This window comes from Sebastes umbrosus, chromosome 11 (genome assembly GCF_015220745.1).
Source record: "Sebastes umbrosus isolate fSebUmb1 chromosome 11, fSebUmb1.pri, whole genome shotgun sequence".
Lineage (NCBI taxonomy): Eukaryota > Metazoa > Chordata > Actinopteri > Perciformes > Sebastidae > Sebastes > Sebastes umbrosus.
In genome coordinates, this window is record NC_051279.1 from 32,506,605 (window position 1) to 32,528,842 (window position 22,238).

The following is a 22,238-nucleotide window of genomic DNA, read 5'->3' on the forward strand; positions in this document are numbered from 1 at the left end:
AAAAAAGTCGTAATATGAACAATGTCAGAAGTTTACAAGAAAAAAAAGTCGTAATATTATGAGAATAGTCATAATATTAGAAAGTAGTAATTTTATGTGTTATTTTAGAGGGGAAATAGTGTGAAAATGAGGAACGTGGAGCATCTTGTGAAGTTATACTTTAGTTTAGGTTTCACAAATAACTAAATACTTCAAATTTTGGCACATTAGCACCACATTATCATCAGTATCAGGATCTTGAAAAGATTGTGCAAGAGACTTAGTTTATTCTGAAGAAAGAACCACACGGATCTGATGAGGAAATTGCCTCTTTTGTGGAGGACATTTTACGTGTTATTTTCTGAATTCTCGTCAAGTTCTGACTTTATTCTCGTAATATAATTTTTTTCTCGTAATATTATGACTTTATTCTCGAAATCTCAGATTATATATTAATTTATTACAGCCGCTGGCTAAGTTAAATTACACCCTAATAGCAAGTTATCTTCTGGTATTTGTTCATCTCCTGTGGTAGTCGTTTTTAACCAATGGGAGCACGATGATACAAATACATTTTACTGTGAATTAGTAGAGTGGAGTAGCTATCATAGGTAAATAAATTTATATTTAATTTCATGGCGATCTTTAAACCTGCAGTAAGCAAACTGTTTTTGGCATCATTGGGCAAAAATTCCATAATAACCTTTCAGCATATTGTAATTCAAGTGTTCTGAGAGAAAACTAGACTTCAGCTCCTCCTCATGGCTCTGTTTTCAGGCTTTAGAACATCTAGCCTGTGACGGGAGACTTTGGCCAATCACAGGTTATTTCAGAGAAATGGAGCGTTCCTATTGGCTGTGCTCTAGCTGATGGGCAGTGCTTGGTATTTCCTCAACTGATCTCAACATGGCTGCCGGGTCACAAACTTTCTCATTTTACAGCTAAACAGTACACTACAAGATGATTCTGAGCACATTTTATGTGAGGAATAGGCATTACAGTAACAGAATATTGATTCATATTTGATCAGCGCGGCCTAGTTTGACCGTTTGGTTGGAGTTTGCGAGTTATTGACAGAGCTGGGCTCTGATTGGTTGTTTTCCTCTAGTCTGTGAAATCTTGCAGATGCCGTTAGGAGCACCGGAGGACAAGGAGGCACATGAAGGCATTGCACTTCCTTAAAGTTGAGGGGCTGTTAGAGACAGATTAAGAAGAAAGAAATTGTTAAAAAAAGATGCAGCAGACGGATATACTGAATTTTAGTCTCTAAATGGGCGAGACTTCAAAAACCTTGGATCCTACACTTCCCGTAATGCAACTCAATAGTATCTCGTTATATCCTCTATTTACCAGGTAAATGCCAGATGCTCAGTTTGTAACACGGGCTGTTAAAAATGTGGTCCCTGTGCACGAAACAAGACAACTCAAGTGATGTTTCCAGGTAGTAATCATGATACTTTGGGATATAAATCCCCGACACACTGTAGTGAGCAAAAGAATCAGGGTTTGCCAAACGTTACGGCAAAAATCAGCTATGATGCGATGAGCACATAAAAAGTCACACGACATTTAGAGGAAACACATTTAATTAAATATTAACAAAAAGGGTAATACAAAGATTTAGCTAATGCACAGAGGTGCCTGTAGAGTTCTATGAAAATAGAAAATGTATATTTACATAGCTGAGGATGAGCATGCTTTAAAAAAAAAAATCATATTCCTGTAGAAAAGTCACAGAAGTCTTCAATCTCTTGTTCCAACTCCTAATCAAATGAGAAGCACAGGAAAGGACAATATGTTAGAAACATTAAAGTTATTTAGGCAAAAGTCTACTGTATGTTAATTATATTAATTTAATTAATATTAGGGCTGTCAATCAATTAAAATATTTAATCATGATTAATTGAATGATTGTCCATAGTTAATCGCCATTAATCACAAATTTGTATCTGTTCAAAATGTACCTTAAAGGGAGATTTGTCAAGTGTTTAATACTCTTATCAACATGGGAGTGGACAAATATGCTGCTTTATGCAAATGTATGTATATATCTATTATTGTAAATCAATTAACAACACAAAACAATGACAGATATTGTCCAGAAACCCTCACAGGTACTGCATTTAGCATAAAACAATATGCTCAAATCATAACATGGCAAACTCAAGGGGGTCAAGGGATCCTTTTGAAAGTGGCCATGACAGTTTTTCCTCGACAAAATTTAGCGTAAGTTTGGAGCGTTAGCCTCCTCGACAAGCTAGAATAACATGGTTGGTACCGATGGATTCATTAGTTTTTTTTAGTTTCCTATGAAACCAGTATCTTCACTCTAGCTTTAAAACTGATCCCGCTACAACCTAAAAACCACAAGTTGTATTAAAGAAATTAATGGTGTTACAACGAATTTGCGTTAGCACGTTATCATCGCGTTAACTTTGACACATTCTGTTAAGGCATTATCTTTCACTCCTCTTAGATACCATTGCAATAATAAAACATGAGAAGACTGGAATATCAAAAGCCTCCTTTACTGGTTATTCTTCTTTGACAATTCAGAACATCTTCAGTAAAAAAAGGCTCATCAGTACCGTCCAGTACCAACCTGTATTAGTGAAGTTTTGTTGTAGTCTCGTCTGTGTCTATAGATGCTCTGGCAGAGCAGAGCATAGAGTTTCTCCAGCTTGTAGACCTCGTATCCTTCAGTCTTGGTCACTACTCTCTCCAACAGCACCTGAAGAAATGAGGAAGAAAGGCAAGAGAATGAGGAATGACATGCAGATTACATTTTTAGTTGTCAAACGTACCCTTCTATGGAGAAAATGTCCAATGAGGAAAGACAGGGCTGACCACAAGGCTTCGACCGTTGCCATGGTAATCAACCTCAGCATCCGAATACTTCAGGGTTTTTTTTTTAATATAAACTGGAAAAACAAAGTTCGGAAACTTGTTTGTTGGATTATTTCTCTGTTGTTACAATGCTAATGGTCATTGTATTTTACATCATTGAAAGCCTGTTTATTTACCTTCGCAATGATGTCCAACTTGTAAGGATCATGCATTTGTGGGATGAGCAGCACAGCTGATTATGTGGGTAGCGCCCAAGAAAAATTTGCCAAAATGCTCCATCAATGGTAAACAGTGTATTCTCCTGTTGGTGTTGACTCTTGTTTTGAGTTGTTTGGTGGATTGGTGATTGAACTCTCTATCAGTAACAAAGAACAAACAAGACATATTGGCTATTTTACACTTTATTCATTTAATACACCGTCAGGAGCCTCAGTAGCGGTGGAAGATCCATACACAGCCACAACAGCCTGGCACCTCCTCCTCATGCTAGTCACCAACCTGGTCACATGTTGCTGTGGGATGGCGTTCCATTCCTCAACCAGGATTCGTTGCAGGTCAGCCAGCGTGGTTGTGTTGGTCACTCTAACACATACAGCACGCCCAAGCTGATCCTACAAATGTTGAGTTGGGTTGAGGTGTGGACTCTTGGCAGGCCGGTCCATTCTCTCTACTCCCACATTGTGGAGGTAGTCTGTGATAACCCTGGCTCTGTGGGGGCGAGCGTTGTCATCTTGGAGGATGAAGTTAGGTCCCAGATTGTGGAGATATGGGATCGCCACTGGCTGCAGTATCTCATCCCGATATCTCCCTGCATTGAGATGGCCTTCAATGATGACAAGCCTTGTTTTGCCAGTGAGGAAGATGCCTCCCCACACCATGACACTGCCCCCACCAAAAGCTGTTACTCCATCGGTGCAACAATCAGCATAGCGTTCTCCGCGTCGTCTCCATACTTTGACCCTGCCATCCAACTTTGGCAGACAGAACCTGGACTCATCACTGAACATGACATTCCCCCACATGTTCAGGTTCCATTGTCTGTGTTGTCGACACCAGTGCAAACGGGCCTGATGGTGAAGGGCAGTCATTGCAGGCTTCCTGGTAGCCTTATGAGAATACACTGTTTACCATTGGCAGAGCATTTTGCTACCCACATAATCAGCTGTGCTGCTCATCCCACAAATGCATGATCCTTACAAGTAGGACATCATTGCGAAGGTAAATAAACAGGCTTTCCAAAGATGTAAAATACAATGACCATTAGCATTGGAACAACAGAGAAATAATCCACCAAACACATGTTTCCGAACTTTGTTTTTCCAGTATATATGTAATAATAATGTATAAATCCCAAAATAGCCCATGAAATAAGGAATAATCCCACATTATTCATTATTTATATTCAACATTATTAGTTATTCTCAGACGGATATCGCTGTTTGTTGTGTGTAGAAGTGCTTGTGTGCACAGTAGTGCGGCACTGTCCCGAGCACTGAAACGGGGGAGATGAAGACAGACAGAAGAACATGTCAGCCTGCTGCGCCGCACCGCGAAGCTTTGAACATTTCTCACCGAAGCTTCAAAGCCCAAAAAAATGTCATTCGGGACAGTCTTTCTAAGGAAAGCTGATGCAAAGTAGCCTTGTCTTGTCATCGGTTCATTAGGGCTTCTATGAATAAAGTCAAGATGCACAAAACCTGTCTGACCAGTACCTATAAAAAGACTAAAGAATAAGCCAGACAGCCACAGTATCCCACACACCTTTAATTGGTCTCTGTCCACCACCAGAGGAGGAGTTTCCTGGTTCAGGATCTGCAGAGCTTTGTCCACATCGACCATCTGCTGCTGCAGCACAGCATTCTTTAGAGCCCGAGTTATGCGCCTCACGCTCCGCTCTGAGACACAAAAACATGTACGCAAATTGTTTAGACCACTATAATAGATGACAGTCTGCTGACACATTCACGCTCAAACACTGGGATTGCACCTTGCTATCCATAGAAACACTACACTGACTTTCTTTAGCTAGGAATGTAGTGGATTGGAGGTCTGTATTTCTCTTAATATTTTTCTCTAAGTTAAAGAGCCAAGTTTTAAGTGTAAGACAGTGTTCATATCAAACCTGTGCCTGTGTCCTCCTCTCCTCTGCCAGCTGCAGAGGCGTCTGTCGTTGAGGTATCTGTTGCTTCCACCTCCATTGGTTCAGCAGTCTTCTCTGCCTCCTCTACAGTAACTACCTCGTTGTTCCTGTCGTCTGCCTGTATTACAGTTTGACATTTGTCAGTCTCAGTTTCTGTCAGCTTTTGGCTATCAGTTTCACCACTCTCCTCTGTGTTGGATTGCCCCTGGGTAGCTCTGTCTGTCTCAGTGTGGCTGTCCTTATTAGTGTTCACTGAAATGGTTACATTGTTCTCATTTCCTGCCTTTGCCAACACTTGGTTTTCCTCCGACTGTCCTGGTTGATCTGTGACAACTTCATCCGCCGTTTCTTTTTCGTTCCGTGTCCGGTCGTCATTTTCTGCTTTCCCTGTCTCACACAGTTTAACGTCATCGTCAGCAGCTTCACTCCCCTCCTCTCGTCCCTCCTGACTGTCCTGCTCCTTCACAGTGGGCTCCAAACTACCTTCCTGGGCTGGTGCACGCCCTGACTCTACATCAGCCATCATCTGATCCTCCTCTCCTCCAGTCCCCTCATCACACTCGGTTCCTTCTCCCCCCTTCTCAACCTCCTCCTCATCGTCCCCATCTTCCTCATCAGACCCCAAGTGTGCATCATCTCTGGATATGTGAGAGGAGCTGGAAGACTTCTTCTTTGAATATAAGCCAGCAGACCAGCGACTCTTCCGCCTTTTCTTCTTCTGGGCTGGAGGAAAAAAAGGAAAAGTTTTTTTTGTGACAGTTCTTTTAAGCAAATCATTTCATTTTTGTTATCTATAGTAGTTTTTTTACCTGTGTTTTTAGGTGTTGTAACAGCAGAGGCACATGTATTGGGAGTGACTGCAGCTGTGGGTCCAGACGGCTCTCTTTGTGGGGTCATGCCAGGGATCTTGACCTCAGCAGGAGATTGGGACCGTTTGGGAAGGACGTGGTAGAAGGAGGGAGCATACCGGATGGTGGAGCACTCTGAGGTAGTCAAAAAAGAAAGCAATGTTTTTTTTTTGTCATTCTACATTTTTGTGAAACACTATTCATTCTGAAACTGAAGGCCTGGTTTAAGTGGGTGTAACTGTTCAGAGTTATACTTGAAGCATGTTGTTTTATGAAAAGTTTTTCAAAATTAGTCACTAGACCTGCCGCAGTAGTCGGTGTTACCGGTGTTACACGGTGTTCGGGCATACACCGATTACATTACTTGCCCATCGCCCCCACCATCGTTTCGCTTTATTTATACAAATTAGGGCTGTCAATCAATTAAAATATTTAATCACGATTAATTGCACGATTGTGCGTAGTTAATCGCGACTAATGACACATTTTGTATCTGTTCAAAATGTACCTTAAAGGGAGATTTGTCAAGTATTTAATACTCTTATCAACATGGGAGTGAACAAATATGCTGCTTTATGCAAATGTATGTATATATTTATTATTGTAAATCAATCAACAACACAAAACAATGACAGATATTGTCCAGAAACCCTCACAGGTACTGCATTTAGCTTAAATGCGCTGAATATGCTGAAATCATAACATTTCAAACTGCAGCCCAACAGGCAACAGCAGCTGTCAGTGTGTCAGTGTGCTGACTTGACTATGACTTGCCCCAAACTGCATGTGATTATCATAAAGTGGGCATGTCTGTAAAGGGGAGACTCGTGGGTACCCATAGAACCCATTTACATTCACTGATCTGGAGGTCAGAGGTCAAGGGACCCCTTTGAAAATGGTCATGGCAGTTTTTCCTCGCCAAAATGTAGCTTAAGTTTGGAGCATTATTTAACCTCCTTCACTGCAGTATGACATGGTTGGTGCCAATTAGGGATTTTCATAATTAACCGTTTAACCGTCATTAAGCATTTTAGCCGATTAATGCTATCGGTTAAAACAGTTAAAAGAAATGTTTATAATTAATTAAAAAGCTGAGTGGCTCGTCACTTTAAGGAGAAAAGCTGATCAACCTTAAGAGCCCACCTTAAGAGGCGGAGCCGGAGTTGCAGGATACAGGAAGTTGGCTCCTGTCTATGGCTGGCTCGGGGCTCGCTTTAGCGGAGCGGAGGAGTTGTAGTTTCGTAGCATTTATTCAGCAACAAATAAACTGTACACACACTGCTACACCTACGTTCACAGCTAGAACGTCACCAACAACCTCACACTCACCACCAACACACACACACACGGACACTCGTTAAAGTTACGTCGTGCTGACAGACGGTATGTGTGTGGCGGCGGCGGCGAGCAAGAAGCCTCCGGCAATGCTACAGCTGCTAACGTAGCACAAATACACACACTGTTTATCGGGCAATCGCTATCGTTAATCCGGGCAGACAGAGTGTCATTACGCCGGGCAGACACACAGCGGACGCGAGGCACAAATCTTGTCGGTTAACGGTTAATAATCGGTTAACGAGGGTTGGTTATCGGTTAAGAAGACTTTTCAAAATGAGCATCCCTAGTGCCAATGGATTTCTAGTTTCATATGATACCATTATCTTCACTCTAGCTTTAAAACTGAGCCCACTATGACCAAAAAATGTGTTGAAGAAATTAGTGGCGTTAAAACCAATTTGCGTTAACGCGTTATCACGTTAACTTTGACAGCCCTAACACAAATAAAACTCATTTTGCGTATCAGCGGATATCGGACGCTACAAACTGAAAGTGAAAGTGTCTGCTCCGTCTAAACACGGAGTCAGATTCCTCACACACGGGACGAGAGAGAGTTGACAGACAAGACGATGATGGAGGATTTGGTGTCAATGTTAATCATGTGTATGTATACACAAATACACACAGCATTCACCTCTTGTACTGCGCGACGCTTTGGTCTCCTCACAAATCTTCTCAAAATCTTCATCCAGTTCATCTCGGATGATAGCATGGACGGTGTCTTTCAATGCGCATGCTCTGTGGCGGATCTGACGGTCTGGAGGAAACACACAAATGGGCACGAATGCAGCTTTTATGTTCAACCAGTACACTAATTGGTTATTGTAAGTATTAATACTGTTTATGTTCTCTGTGAGGATTGTGAGCATGTTTTTTGCTGATAACTGTGTGTGTACCTGAAGGGTCCCTGTCTGGGTTGTATTCGAGGGCATTCTGCCAGATGAGATCCACCTCTTGGAGGAACTCTTTGACCGTCGCATACTGATGGAGGTCGATCTTAGAGAGAACTGTTGACAGGTCCATCGGTTTCTTGATCACCTCAGCGTAATCTGGCACCTAAAACACATTATAAAGAGGCTGCTGTGAGTACAACGGGAGGGAAAGGGACTAAACTGAAACCTGGATAGTAAGGCTTTATTAGGGAATATGAAATGAGACAATAGAATATATTGGAACAGCTACCTCTTCTAAATCCACAGGCTTTGTAAAAGCCTTGAAGCGTTTATCTAGGGACAGGCGGTTGGTGACGTCACGCAGGAAGAGGCGGAGCTCCCTGAGGGTGTCTTCCTCCTGCTCCTCCAGTCGTTGCTGCTCCTCTTTTGTCAGAAGACGTGGGGCAGGAGGAGGGGCGACAGGAAGCACCTCCAATGCATTGAGCACTGAAGAAAGTGGAATGATGATAAATGCATACAAAGTGAGAAGTGAATATAGCTAACACAGTACTACTTGGAAGTACATTAAAATAATATAGACTTTCAGTGTGCAGACAGCCTTCCTTTCTTCTCTGTATTTACGGTCCAACATCCTCCTTCTGAAGCGTCTTGTATCCTGCTCTATTTGGACTGGATGTGAATACCAGCATCTTCTTTTTCTCCCTACAAAAATCCCTTACATATATTATCTTGTGTTGCCCATCTTCACAGTTTTCCCTCTCCATCCATGGTAAGTTTAGTGAATATTTCAAATTAGCCACACCGATTGTTGTACAGTAGCTAATAGGTGTAACGGGTGTATCGCATATCAATGAAATGTCACCCCTACTCAGCTGTGCTACCAAACCAACCTGCTGCTATGTAACAGACATTAAAGTAAAAAGTAAATATATTTAAACAAGCTAATAGAATTCCCAATATACTTTTTTTTCCCATTCGAACATGTAGACAATGAACAATGCTATGCTAGCCCTGAGTTACTAAAGCCCACTTTAACTACAAACTTGCTCAGATCTGTATTTTATAACCTCATCCATTTCTCACCAGCTTTCTTTTTTGAGGCAGGAGCCTTGGCAGCCTGATTGAGGATTAGATCCTCAAAGAAGTTTCTTCTTTCTCTGCTGGTGGGGACCTGGACAAGGAAAACCTCTCCGTACTCCATCCGAAACAACTCCTGCACCTGAGACAAGAAAAACACTTGTAGATGAGTATTGTTTCTTATCTGTCAGAGAAAATCCTTTTAAGAAAATGTAGATGCATTGACATCACCACTCCAAGTCAACAGGGCATCACTCCTCTTTCCATACCTCCATACTGAGTTGGTCATATTGCAGGTTGCACGTAGCCAGAAGCAGAATAGGAGCGAAGGCAGGGATGGAGCTGAGCAGGCTGAGGAAGGTGGCTCTCAAGGCCGGACCCACTGTTTCCCACCACTGTCCAATGTGAGGGATGTACAGGATACTGGGAGAGGTCCGCTTTGCTTCAACAAAGATCTGCAGAACATATGACATGGAAACATTAATATATGGTCTGGATATTTACAAAAACTGGATGGAAATCGACAGATGAGCGTACAGAACAGTGGCACTTTCACAGAACATAAGATGGGCATCAATATGGCGCGATGATGAAGGCTAAATGCACAAATCAAAAGGTATGATGAGGACATTAGAGAGTGGAGAGGAGATTGTAAAGTGACGTTAAACTAATACTGAAACAATCAGTCCATTGGTTCGAATAACCATTCTGACAATTAATAATAGTTTGAGTCATTTTAAAGCTACTACGATGAACTTTCATTTTGTGTTGATTTTGGTGGTCCCTTTGGCCAAAACCAGTAGTGGTTCAGATCACCAGAGTCCCTTTAAAAACTTCTCATTTTATTGCAGCAAGGTCCGACAGTATGCCGTACACAGTCCTGATTCTGGTTCTCCCACGCCTCCCTTCCCTCCAGCAGGCCCAGCAATACGGCCTGGGCCTCCAGCAGCAGTGTCGGTGTTGGCTCCCAGCGAGGACCGGCGGAGCAGCAAGGCGAAGCTAAGCTCCTGGCCGGATGCCAGTGTTAAATTGAGAATATTTTATAACCAGTTAAAAGGTCCTCATAGTAACTTTAAGTAAAAAACAAACAAGGCAACAGCCTCTCTGGAAATGAGGATTTGTTTCACGTCTTCGTAAATTTCATACTTTTGGGGTTTTTGAATGCAGGTCGTAATAAATAACCAACTTCCAGACATCACTTTTGGTAACATGATGGCTCATTCACCCCTGCCATCAACGTGGCTCTTCCATACGAGTAAATGTCTGTAGTACATATTTATCCCCACTGCCCATGATGTAAGGAGGTGGGGCCCATGAACTACAGTCACTGTGGCAGCCATTTTGGCCAGTGAAGTCCACTGAAAGGAACACACTGAATTTGACAAGGCTGCAAGACTAGCTGCTACATCTAGTCTACCTCAGTTCCTATGGATCTTGGGCCTGTTTAAATGTAAAGAACCCAACCTGAAGACATCTCATTAATTGTTAAATGTTACTAAATATGTAAATACATAATCATTTCCCAGTGTATTATTTTGCATACTGGTATCTTGTTTACCTGAGCACAAGTCTCTTCCGGTGCAGTTGCGCTGGCTCCAAACAGCACAGCCATGTCCAGTGTGTACACGGTGAATTTCTCCAGAGCGTGGAGGACAGCAGGAGCCAGGTGGGAGCTTTGACCTGAGCCCGGTCTGCCCTCCAACAGCAGCCTGGGACGGTAGGAGGTCGGTTGGCTCAGCACACTTCTACACATGGAGAGATGACAGAGACACTGAGATGGGTAAAGTGGTAGGAAAGAGCTCATTAACTTGCCTAAAAAAGACCTTCAAAAAGATTTGGGTCACCAGGACACCAGACAGCTCAGAGCACGTCTAAAGTAAAGCAAAGATAAAGGGAATATAAGTAACTAGAACTACAGAGACCCACGACAGCACCGTGTAAATGACTAAGATACATTAGCAGTGTTTTCCCATATATAGAACTAAAGATTTTGATTTATGAAATGATGTGAAACAATATTTATTAACACAGACAGTCATAATCTGAAAGAATGAGGAGACAAATGATTAATGGCACACCAACCTGTTGAGGCTGAGGAGTCCCTCAGCAGATGTTCTGAGTTGGGAGTGAGAGGTCGGTCCATTGGAGCAGACTTCTGAGTCCTCATCCTCACTGAACAGGTCATCTTCAGACACACCACAGGAAGCACCTGGAAATAAACACACGTACAAACACACAGTTTAGCGGTTACTTTGGATGCCCAAAAAGAGGTTTGGGAAATGAACAATAACTCTATAATTACTTATGGACAATGGGGAAATTAATTTGACCATGAACAGAACAGACGAGGGACAGAATAAATGAATGCGAAGCAAGACTGCACCTAGTTCTCTCTTCCTCTTTAAGCCCTGCTCAGCATGCGGGAACAGTCTGCTGACAGTGTGGAGGATGTTCTGCAGGGTGGCGCTCAGCAGAGGACGAATGGCAGGTATCAGGGCCTTGGCTGGTGACACTACTGCCCTAAGAGTCACAATCAGCATCATATGAACTTAAGAACCACATGCAAGAACCAGGCACTGGGAATGTAAGAATAATGTTTACACAGACCGCACTATACAAATGTTTTACTATACGGTTAGTTTAGTTATACCTCTGGGCAGCAGGTACCATCTTGGACATGGCAGACATAAAGTCTTTGTTTGTGATAGCGATGGAGTTGACATCAAGCACAAGTTTCTGCGAAGAGGAGTAGATTTGTGGATAGCGACGCCGCAGTGCACACAGGGCAGCCTCTGAACACACTGCCTTGATATCTGCTCCGCAATAACCTGGCAAGCAAAAAGAGACATTGTAGACAATAAGTATACAATATGTAGTTGTAGGTGTGTCAAAAATGTGTGCAAGTGTTTCCTGTGCAAACTATCTGAATGGAGATGAATAGTTTTAGTTCTGAGACACAGGTTTTGTCCTGGGCTCATATCAGTATCATTTACAGTAGATTGTTGCACTAAAAGAATAAAACTGTATTTCTCTGATGTTTATACCAAGTGATACAGTATTGGTGACAATTTTAATCTAATGCATTTGTTGTTTGTATTAGTGATGTTTAGCAAGATGTGTATTTTACAACCTGTTGGACCACTATTTTTGCAGCATCATAATGCAAACATACCAACACATTTATCTGCCAGTTCTTCCAGAAAAGTGTCGGAGGGTGGGGGAGTCCACTGTCTGGTGTGGATCTTCAGAATGTCCTTTCTCGCCTGCCATAAAAAATAAGATCCAATAAGGTCCAATATTTGGAAGCTGAGAGGCTTCTACCATTTTAGCCCAAAATCAATTCACAAGTCAATTTTTTCAATTATTTATTTTTTTTTTTCAACATCTCCGCCAAGAATTAAAGGGCATCTACATTTTCTCACCTCTCTGTCTGGCAGGCCGAAGAGGAACTCTCTGTCGAAGCGCCCCGGTCTTCTCAGAGCTGGGTCGATGGAGTCCAGTCTGTTTGTAGCTCCTATCACAACCACCTCTCCTCTAGCATCTAATCCATCCATAAGAGCCAACAGGGTCGACACAATGGAACTACAGGGACAAAAAAAGACTAAGATTACCTTTTCTAACTGGTCAACACTATCTCCCGGTAACAAATAGGATGTAACTGCAGTGCACTGACTGAGTCAAATTAATTATGTTGGATTCTAGTGACTACTACTTGCAACAGCAACACTGTCCTTTTCAAGGGCTGTATCATAGTATCCTTGAAAAAGATAGTGAACCCCCTCACTTTCATTGCAAGCTGCTGTAGCTCCTTTCTTTTCCTGAGACATACAATATCTCCATACTACTGTTATAAAAGTCCAATGATTAAAAACAATTTCCATTTTTAAAGAAGCTGTATTTTCTCAATTTTCCCACCAGTCACCTCAACAGTCAAGCCACAAATGATTTGTGTGTGTGTGATGTATTGCGACAGACATTTAAGGGCTGTATACCTTCTTTATTTTCAATTCTGAGTGAGATCTGTTTGTGTAGCTGCAGCTGCATCCAAGTTGTTTCAAATTCCAGGTGGTGCACAATATTAAGCACGACTTGTAAACGCTGCATCCAGTCATGCTGGTGGCAATTTTGGTGTATTCACTTAGCTGTGAATTTTCTCACATGAAGCATGAGCTTGGCTTATGATGGCCAACGCTAAATGCTGATTAAGATGAATTTATTTATTTTATTCATTTATTTTTGAGAAATTTGGCAGCCACATCTGGCAACCCACCACACGATCAGACACTAATTTTCCATTGTTCCACTCTGTACATTTTACACTCACTAATCTCAGTATACTCAACACATACCGTAAGAACAGGGGTGCTGCTCACCTGTGGATCTGGTCCTGACGGCTGGACCTGACTGGAGCCAAACCATCAATCTCGTCGAAGAAGATGATGGACGGACGCATCTGAAATGCCTAGAAACAATTCAATAAGAATTCATTCAGTTGCAGATTCCATTATCTTTAGAACTGATACTTGATCATGTGTAGGAATGTACTTAGTTTATCATAATCTACAAGTCAATGTGCCAAAATATACTGACTTAGCTTTTACAATAAATGTTTTCTGATATTCTTTGTTTATGGTTTGTCTTTTGCTGACAATAGAAATGAATCACACTTACAACAAAGGAAAAAGAACTAAACTGACAATCTCCATCCATCCTAAAAAAGGTATATTGTACGTTGACGAGGAGTTTGGTTTACCTGGTCAAAAAGCAGTCGTAGCTGTCTCTCAGATTCTCCCACCCACTTGCTGAGGCAGTCAGCTCCTTTCCTCATAAAGAAAGACACCTTTCTTTCGCCCTGACTGCACTCATTGGCCAGCGCTCTGGCTACGAGGGTTTTCCCTGTGCCTGGAGGACCGTAAAATAGACAGCCCCTAAAGACAAGAGGAAATATGACAAAGACCAATAATGGGGATTTTTATCAGGGTTTAACTGTCATTACAATGCAGTGGTAGAGAAGAGACTGGACAAGCTAAGAGGAGAGGGACAAGGAGTTAAAAGAAAGAAACCACCTAAGACAGAAAGGATTAAATCGTTTTGACTAAAATGTCTTAGTGTGACCCAGAAGTGATGACAAAGCTCTCTCAAATGATATGACAGAAAACTTTTTTCCAACTTGGATGTTGGGTATATAACTTCTTTGACAGCAATTAAGGACAGCATAAAGGCCTTTACACACCGGGGGCGTGACGACTAAACGACACGAAAATACTAAATCCTCGCCAGTGAATATTATATGTTTAGGGCTTTTTCTGTGAAAGGTAAGAACGGAAGGAGTGGATCTGGTCCGCGCTGCCTTTGTCAAGGTTGAAAGGAGTAATAAAGTTTGCCATCTTGTTTCGGACTATGGAGCCTCCCTGTTGTTGTTTCATAAATTTAGGAGCAAATCAACCGGTTCTGCACAACGTGATTGGTTGATGCCTTTTATTGAGAACCAATATATTGTAAATTGATCATTTATCATCTGGTATGATTATACCTGGTTTTAGTATTTAAAACTATTGTCTTTTATTACTTTTATTATTTTAAAGAACTACTGTTTCACACTCAACGTGTGAATTTAAGCACGTTCATGCATGAGTGTATATATGATCCATGTTTATGCGTGTATGTACATTGTGACTTTGGTATGTTGTGTGATGCAGTGGCCTGGAGCCCAAGTCAAATTTCCCTGTGGGACAATAAAGTATATCTTATCTTATCTTTATTCGCAGTGCAAAAGCTCAGAAAATCAACTTTGTTCCGGAAAAAAAAGAAAGAATAATATTCGCCACATAATTCGCATTCTGTATGAAAGTATTCATGACAAAATAGATTAACGCCCCCGGTGTGCAAAGGCCTGTAGTCTGTTATTTTTGGGTGTTTCTTAAAAGAACAAAGTAAATAGATATTGAGTCACATGAATGTAAAATGAATGCTAAACCATATCATTACGTTATCTTCTCAACAAACACACATTGTTTACCTGGGAGGTTGTATCTTGAACCGCTCAAAGACTTCTGGGTAGAGGAGAGGGAACACCACCATCTCCTTCAGCGCTGAGATGTGTCTGCTCAGACCTCCGATGCTGTCAAACCGCACCTGGATGACAAATTAGTGTTATGTTTCGATTGTGTGCTCTTCATAATACTACTGACCTACAAACTGTCCAATCATCCATTCATCAGTCTTGTATTAGCAGGAATACAAGGCTTTGTTTGTATTCTCAGTAATTATTATTCAAAAATTGGAGTATGCTACTTTACTTTTATTCAAATGTAATAATACATTTAACGGATGTGAAATATGGTCCATCTCCTTGCTTTGTTATTTTTGAAGAAGCACCCTGACAAGCTATTGTGTTATATTCAGGTCAATACAGTAATATTTACATGTCCCTGTCTATCAGACTACTTTGGGCATCTCTCTCTGTGTTTGCATCCAGCTTACCGTCTTGTCTATTTGCATGGGGTCCACATCAGCGAGGCTGGCTCCAATCTTCATCCTGTCCTTGTGTATCCCCAGCAGGTCGTCTTTCACCAGGTTCATAGGCAGACATCTGCAGGAAAAACATGGAAAACATAAAAAAAAAAATAATGATTTGAATAATTTTATGGCAGTTATTCTTTGCTAAAATATTATGGATTTTCTTTACAATAATAAGAATATACTGTATTAAATACATTAAGTCATTGGTCCTACTCTATCCATATAAATTATTATAGGAAATTATCATTAAATAACAGGGACGATGGGTAATGAAACATGTCAAATGTCATCAATAAGGGACCCAAGAGGTCACAAGAGCAATCAAGCATGATTTATTTCTCAAGAGTTATTTATTCACCAAACTTTACATGAATAGATAAATTAATAAAATAGTCTTGGTAAAACCTATTGTTATTATTGTACAATATTTAGTCTTTAATCCCTCTGTCACCCAGCACTGTGTACCAGCCATGTGCTGCAGAAGACTGCTGTTGTCTACCTGTACCTGTGCTGTCTGACAGCTGCTGCTGCTGCTCTCACCTGTTGACTGACCTGCTCCTGTTCTTACTTCTCCGTCTCTGGAATTTCTCATCGTCTGACGATGAGGAAGTGGAGTCACTACTGTGGATGGCATGTCTCCGTCTGCGAAGGCAAAAGAAGCAACAACATTATCTCCCATCCGATCTGTATCATTATGACCATCAGCTTATCGACAACAAAGAATCACAATCCCATTTAGGTAATGGTTGTTGCTTCTTTTTCTTATAAGATTCTTTTCTGTTGCCCTCAGCAACAAAACAGTTTTAAACGCTAGTGAGTGAAGACATTTAGGGCAGTATCTGATTATGCATCATGTGCAACAACAAAGGGGTGACTTATCCAACCACTTCAAATGACACCATCACCATGCATGACACCTGACTAACACACAGCCCGAACAACACAAAGGGAGGGCTTGACTCTTACAGAATGTTCCTTAAAGGCTCAATATGATAAATCAAAAACAATTGAAATACACAAAATACTGACTAACAGAAACTCGGCTTTCAAACAATGAGTCTTTCTTTGTTGCAAAGTTAAACAGTGCTAAAACAATGATTACGTTCCAGTGAAGTTTGGTTCACCGTCTCTTCAACTATACGGTCACCCAAATGTGTAAAAACCTACCAACAACCACAGTGCAGACTACAGACTAACAATATACACCAATATGGACAAGTAGTGAGGGTCTTACCTCTCAGAACTACTCCTGAGGGTGGGGATGAAGAGAATCAGAAAAAAAGAAGGAAAAAGAGGAGTTTTGGGATTGATTTTACATGCGATAATAATATTAATGGCTATTAGAGACAGCACGATAACCCACAAGGGAGTGATCCTGTTCTGGACACTGTATTAGTCAGACCACTTTTTCTGACTGCTACAGTAAGTTCTAACAGTATTTCATAAGATATTGATCAAAACATAAAGTGTTGTTGAGAGAACAGATCCCTCAATAGCAGATGTTATTTCTTGGTTGATGATGGCTGGTGTCTGAGCCGTCATACTAACCTGCTGGTTCTTCTCCTGTTGTAGGGGCTCCTGGGGGCCGTGGAGCTGAACCTAAACCTGCGTCTGGTGGGAGACGAGTGGTCCTCAAAGTACATGCTGCGCTTCCTGGGCTCTAAGAAAACAATAACAAACTTTATCAAATTTGATAAAATGTTAACAGGGGCTTGAGAAGTACAGTATTTAACAGGATAAGCTTATAACATGAATCTTTCAAAAGCTTTCGCAAATCATTCAACGAGGTAATGAATAAGACTCGACCTTGAGGGGACAAAGAAAGACTAAGAAGTATTGAATATCATTAATCTTTTTTCTCCCGTGGTAAATCTGCTTTAAGAATTCAAAAGAATCATCCGGTTTCTGCGTGGGTGTATTTTATAGAGTAGTGCTACCTGCCAAATAGTGGTATGTTAAGATCTTCAATAAAGTAATTGAAGCAGATTTGAATGCTATCAGTTGTATTGGTAGAAACCAAGGCTGTCAATCGATTGGGAGTGGACAAAGATGCTGCTTTATGCAAATGTATGTATATATTTATTAATGGAAACCAATTAACAACACAAAAAAATGACAGATATTGTCCAGAAACCCTCACAGGTACTGCATTTAGCATAAAACAATATGCTCAAATCATAAAATGCAAACTGCAGCCCAACAGGCAACAACAGCTGTCAGTGTGTCAGTGTGCTGACTTGACTATGACTTGCCCAGAACTGCATGCGATTATCATAAAGTGGGCATGTCTGTAAAGGGGAGACTCGTGGGTACCCATAGAACCCATTTACATTCACTGATCTGGAGGTCAGAGGTCAAGGGACCCCTTTGAGAATGGCCATGACAGTTTTTCCTCGCCAAATATAGCATAAGTTTGGAGCGTTATTTAACCTCCTTCATGACAAGCCAGTATGACATAGTACCAATGGATTCATTAGGTTTTATAGTTTATATGATGTATGTATCTTCACTTTAGCATTAAAAATGATGAACGTTATGAATGAACGCTACAACCGAAAAATCGCAAGTTGCGTTAATGCGTTGAAGAAATTAGTGGTGTTCAAATTAATTTGCGTTAACGTGTTATTATCGCGTTAAGTTTGGCAGCCTTAGTTTTAAGCCTTTCACATCTGCCATTTAAACAATATGATCAAGTTGAACAAAAGCAGTACCATCCTGTGGGGCCTGGTAGCGAACCACAGTCTTTCGTTGTCTGAAGTCATAACGCTTCTGATTTTCTTCTTCCTCATCCTCGCCATCCTCATCGTCATCGTCATCCTCATCATCATCATCATCATCATCATCATCATCATCATCATCATCTTCCTCCTCCTCCTCATCTTCTCCATCTTCCCCCTTTTCTTTGTTGTGATCATCCTCATCCCCTCCTGTGAATTAGAGAAAAAAAAGGGTTCCCTGTTTAGGTTTCTGTAACACATAAAAAGCACGTGTGTCGTTTCGGGAAGAATTATTATTTCTCGAAACAAAAGTTAAAAATTGTTTGTTTTTGATGAAGTTACATAGAGATAACCGACAGAACTTAAGATGAAGACAACACTCTTGTGTATACAGGTGTCCTGTCTGTAGTATGCCTTGTAGTTACTCGAGGCCCTCAGGTGTATAAAACTTTTTTCGACCCAGACCTACAGTATGAACCTGAAGTGGTTATTAAACCTAATCCATCTCACCTTTGTTCTCCTCCTCGGTGTCTTTACTCTCCACATCTGTCCTCAGAGACCTTGTCATTCTGCCCCTGGTATACATGCCGAGCTGCTCAGAGGAAACGGGTAAAATGCTGATTAATTCACTGTTTAGAAGCTTGTTACACATTATCAAACAGCAAAATCACCTGCTGTCAACATAAACACTAGGATTACACAATGCAACGTAGAGCTTGAGATGAAAACGTGTAAGTCTCCTGTGTGGGTAATTACTTCTTCTTCATTGTCTCTATCTCTGCTCCTCAGTCTGCGTCTCATCTTCTTCATGTCGTCCATCTTCTGGAGAACAGCTTCAGCAGTGCTGAGGGGCAATCAGAGGAAAAACTTATCAGATTTTATCAAAGTTTATCTCTAATCTAATTACTCATTAGTTTAAAATCCACACCCACAGCCCACTGTGTATGTCAATCCAATTGTTAGATACAACTTGAGGTGATAGATCAGCTTTATTTTTAACTGAAGCAGTGATATAGGAGCCAAAAGAAGCTGGAGTGAATGTTGCTAAACTCACTTGGTGATGAGGCGGTCATAGAGCACTGACTGGTTACGGGAATCCAGTTTGTATCTGGTGATTCGGGAACTACGTCGCACTGAACGATCCTCCTCTTCCTCCTCTTCCTCCTCCTCCCCTTCTGGGCTCTGTATATCAAAGCGACTCCTCTTGGGAGTGGATGACCCCTCCACCTCATCTGGAACATCTGGGGCAACAAAAACAGTTTTTGCCAGTTTACTAGTAGTATAGACCCTCCTAAAAACTAAATGCGACTAAACATGCTTTATGTGCAACATAATCTAAATCTCCAGTGCTCTTAGTATAGAAATGACACTGCAGTGAACTGTACCTGCTTGCTGCTTGCCACTGGATGTTTTCCCCTCTCTCTGCAGCCTGGAAGATTTCCTGAAGAGAAGAAGGACGCATAAAATCAAAAATGAATTCCCATGTATTAACTCATTATTTGAGTGTTAGAAATGTTCATAGTTATGCGCACAAATTTTGCAAAAATGTAATGCCCCCAATGTAGGATTTACATCAAATTTGATATGGCAAGCAAGCCTATAATTGGAGAATTTCTGCTGAGATAAAAGCTTTTTCCAACAATGCCTTAAAATGTAGCTCACATGGCTAGCGGCCAATGTACAAAATGAACAATAGACCAGACAATACATAATATTCAGGTTCCAAAGAATCTTTCGACACATGTTTTGTCACACTAAATCCCAAAAAAACCTGAGACTTGCTCACAAAAGTGTATTTTAAACGAAGTTTGCAGGGAAAAATGTCACCACTTTAGACTGCCAGGACAACAGCACTTGTCGTACACCTTAGAGAGTAGCTGGTTAAAAGGTATCAATAATATCAAAGTAATGGGCCTGTATTACCTGAGGCATCCTCCAGAGTTGCCTTCATTCACAGGAGAGCTGGTCTTTGGATCCATGTCAGAAAAAGAGACCTCTTGTTTAACTCTCTGTCCTCGGGTTCTCAGAGAGTGAGAGAGTCCACTTCCCTCATCCTGCTTCCCATCAGCATGTCCCTGGCACAGACACATAATGAGTTCAGAGTTTACAGTATATATAGAAGGAATGATGATTGTCTGCTCGCTTGAAATAGCAATTCAAATTAATCATGGGCCGGGATGAAGAATATTTATTGATTTACTTCTAGGACTGTGCAAAACTGAAATGTACAAATCAGTCACCACAATGACAATAAAAATACTTTGCCATGTGTACCGACTTGAAGTAAGCTGTGTGAAGCATCACTATTCACACGTGACATTATCAGTAACCTCATCAATTTGTTCCAGATTTTGCATATTGTATTTAAAAATTTGTAAATGTTCATACAACATACGAACATGAACTTTCCTTAATAGAATATATGTGGATTATTCATTAAAAATGAATATGCTTATCTATTAAAGATAAATAAATGTATATACTGTAACTGCTGGAAGGCAGTGTCTGTCCCATGACTCTGAAGCTAAAGATTTTCTTCTCATAGCAGAAAGTGACAATATCTTAGTGTTCTTCAGTCACTAAAGTACTGTGTGTTCTATGGGTGCTGCTGCTGCTGACCTCCATCTCTGCAGGCACTTTGTGTGTCTCAGTGTTAGAAATTAAGTCCTAAAAGTGAGCTGAAGCAAGTTTACCATCAGAATATACTTTAGCAACTAAGTTTATGATCAACATAATTTGATATCCATGTCAAGCATGCATGTATAGACTCTAAAGCATATGGTCTAACCTGAAGGCACAGAAAGCGTCTTTTACAAAATAATGCCTCTGTGAAAATTTAGGTTACAGTCTATTAAGCACATTTAATTTCTGTTATCAAGTAAAAGATAAGTCTGAGACACAGTTTAATTAGTGATTGAGTTAATTAAAGAATGAATGAACAGATCCCCTATCTCCTCCCTCCACAAAAAAAACATACCAAAACACACCCCACCACCTCTAGACACATTTATAACACCTCTAGACACACTTATAACACCTCTAGGGCATTACATTCGCTTCTTGATAACCTAGTCTTGTAACCTAGCGTTATATTATTGTTAGATGACACATTAAACTGACTAAAACATTCGAATTAAAGTGGTCTAATAACGGTGTCATGTTGACTGTAACGTAATAGTGTATAGTGTAGTGCTCATTCAGATCATTGACAGTAGCTGACCAGGTGGCTAGTTAGCTTAGCACGCTAGCAGAACTAGCACAGTAAAGTTGTGCTCCTCGATCAGTGACACACCAACTAACAGCTGATGTAGTTCTCTGTAGTTCTCTAACCAGCTGCCCGGCTCTAGATGCTCACATTCACCAGGTTGTGTTCGGAGCTGCTGAAGCTGTCATCCAGGGCCTGGGAGGACCGGGAGGACCGGGTCAGCCGGGCGGACTTTCTCTGCGACGCGGGAAGCAGCGACAGAAACTCGGAGCTTGTTTCTAACTCCATCGAGCTCCTCTGAGGAGCCGCTACCGGCTCAGCTCCGGTACCGCCGCTGCTGCTGCGTAGTATCACCATCTTGGCTCCAAACCGACCTTATAGTAGCACGAACGACGGAGAACTAGCCGCTATTCTGCCTTTCAGATGTCTACCGTTCACGGTGCCGCCAACATAGCATAGATAACGGTCAAGATCCGCCAGCTGACGAACACGAGCTCCTCACCGAACCCTTGATTTCTGGCGCCATAAACGTCATCAGAGGTTATGAGGTAAGTGGTTAAGAGCTACCGCCGGGAAAAGTAGATCTCCTGGCAAAATTGTGAATGAAGTTAAGTTATAAAAACAGTGTTATATTTCAGTCATTTTACCACATTTACGACGCAGCCCATTTTA

At 41.2% G+C, this 22,238-nt stretch overlaps 1 protein-coding gene and 1 non-coding gene across 7 annotated transcripts; both read right to left on the minus strand.

Moving 5' to 3' along the window:
• Window positions 1-1,547: 1,547 nt before the first annotated feature.
• Window positions 1,548-22,121, minus strand: LOC119497153 (ATPase family AAA domain-containing protein 2-like). 6 transcript variants are annotated; one of them, XM_037785057.1, is made up of 30 exons: window positions 21,717-22,121; window positions 20,285-20,436; window positions 19,747-19,802; window positions 19,416-19,602; window positions 19,118-19,205; window positions 18,872-18,953; window positions 18,356-18,571; window positions 17,193-17,304; window positions 16,879-16,893; window positions 16,197-16,286; window positions 15,606-15,714; window positions 15,142-15,257; window positions 13,876-14,050; window positions 13,496-13,584; window positions 12,545-12,704; window positions 12,295-12,385; window positions 11,773-11,950; window positions 11,506-11,642; window positions 11,205-11,331; window positions 10,666-10,867; window positions 9,392-9,577; window positions 9,129-9,264; window positions 8,335-8,531; window positions 8,049-8,208; window positions 7,787-7,909; window positions 5,776-5,949; window positions 4,949-5,689; window positions 4,588-4,721; window positions 2,582-2,710; window positions 1,548-1,742 (listed from the first exon to the last, which is right to left on the minus strand). In XM_037785057.1, exons 1-30 carry the CDS (start codon window positions 21,921-21,923, stop codon window positions 1,692-1,694), a joined length of 4,620 nt encoding a protein of 1,539 aa, XP_037640985.1. In that variant the 5' UTR covers window positions 21,924-22,121; the 3' UTR covers window positions 1,548-1,691. The 6 variants fall into 6 exon arrangements, with proteins under 6 accessions (XP_037640985.1, XP_037640984.1, XP_037640986.1 ...); XM_037785056.1 differs by having other exon boundaries at window positions 16,185-16,286; window positions 21,717-22,120; XM_037785058.1 differs by having other exon boundaries at window positions 10,681-10,867; window positions 16,185-16,286; window positions 21,717-22,118.
• Window positions 10,380-10,514, minus strand: LOC119497814. The gene has a single exon (XR_005208995.1). It is a non-coding gene; the product is annotated as a small nucleolar RNA SNORA5 (small nucleolar RNA).
• Window positions 22,122-22,238: the final 117 nt, after the last annotated feature.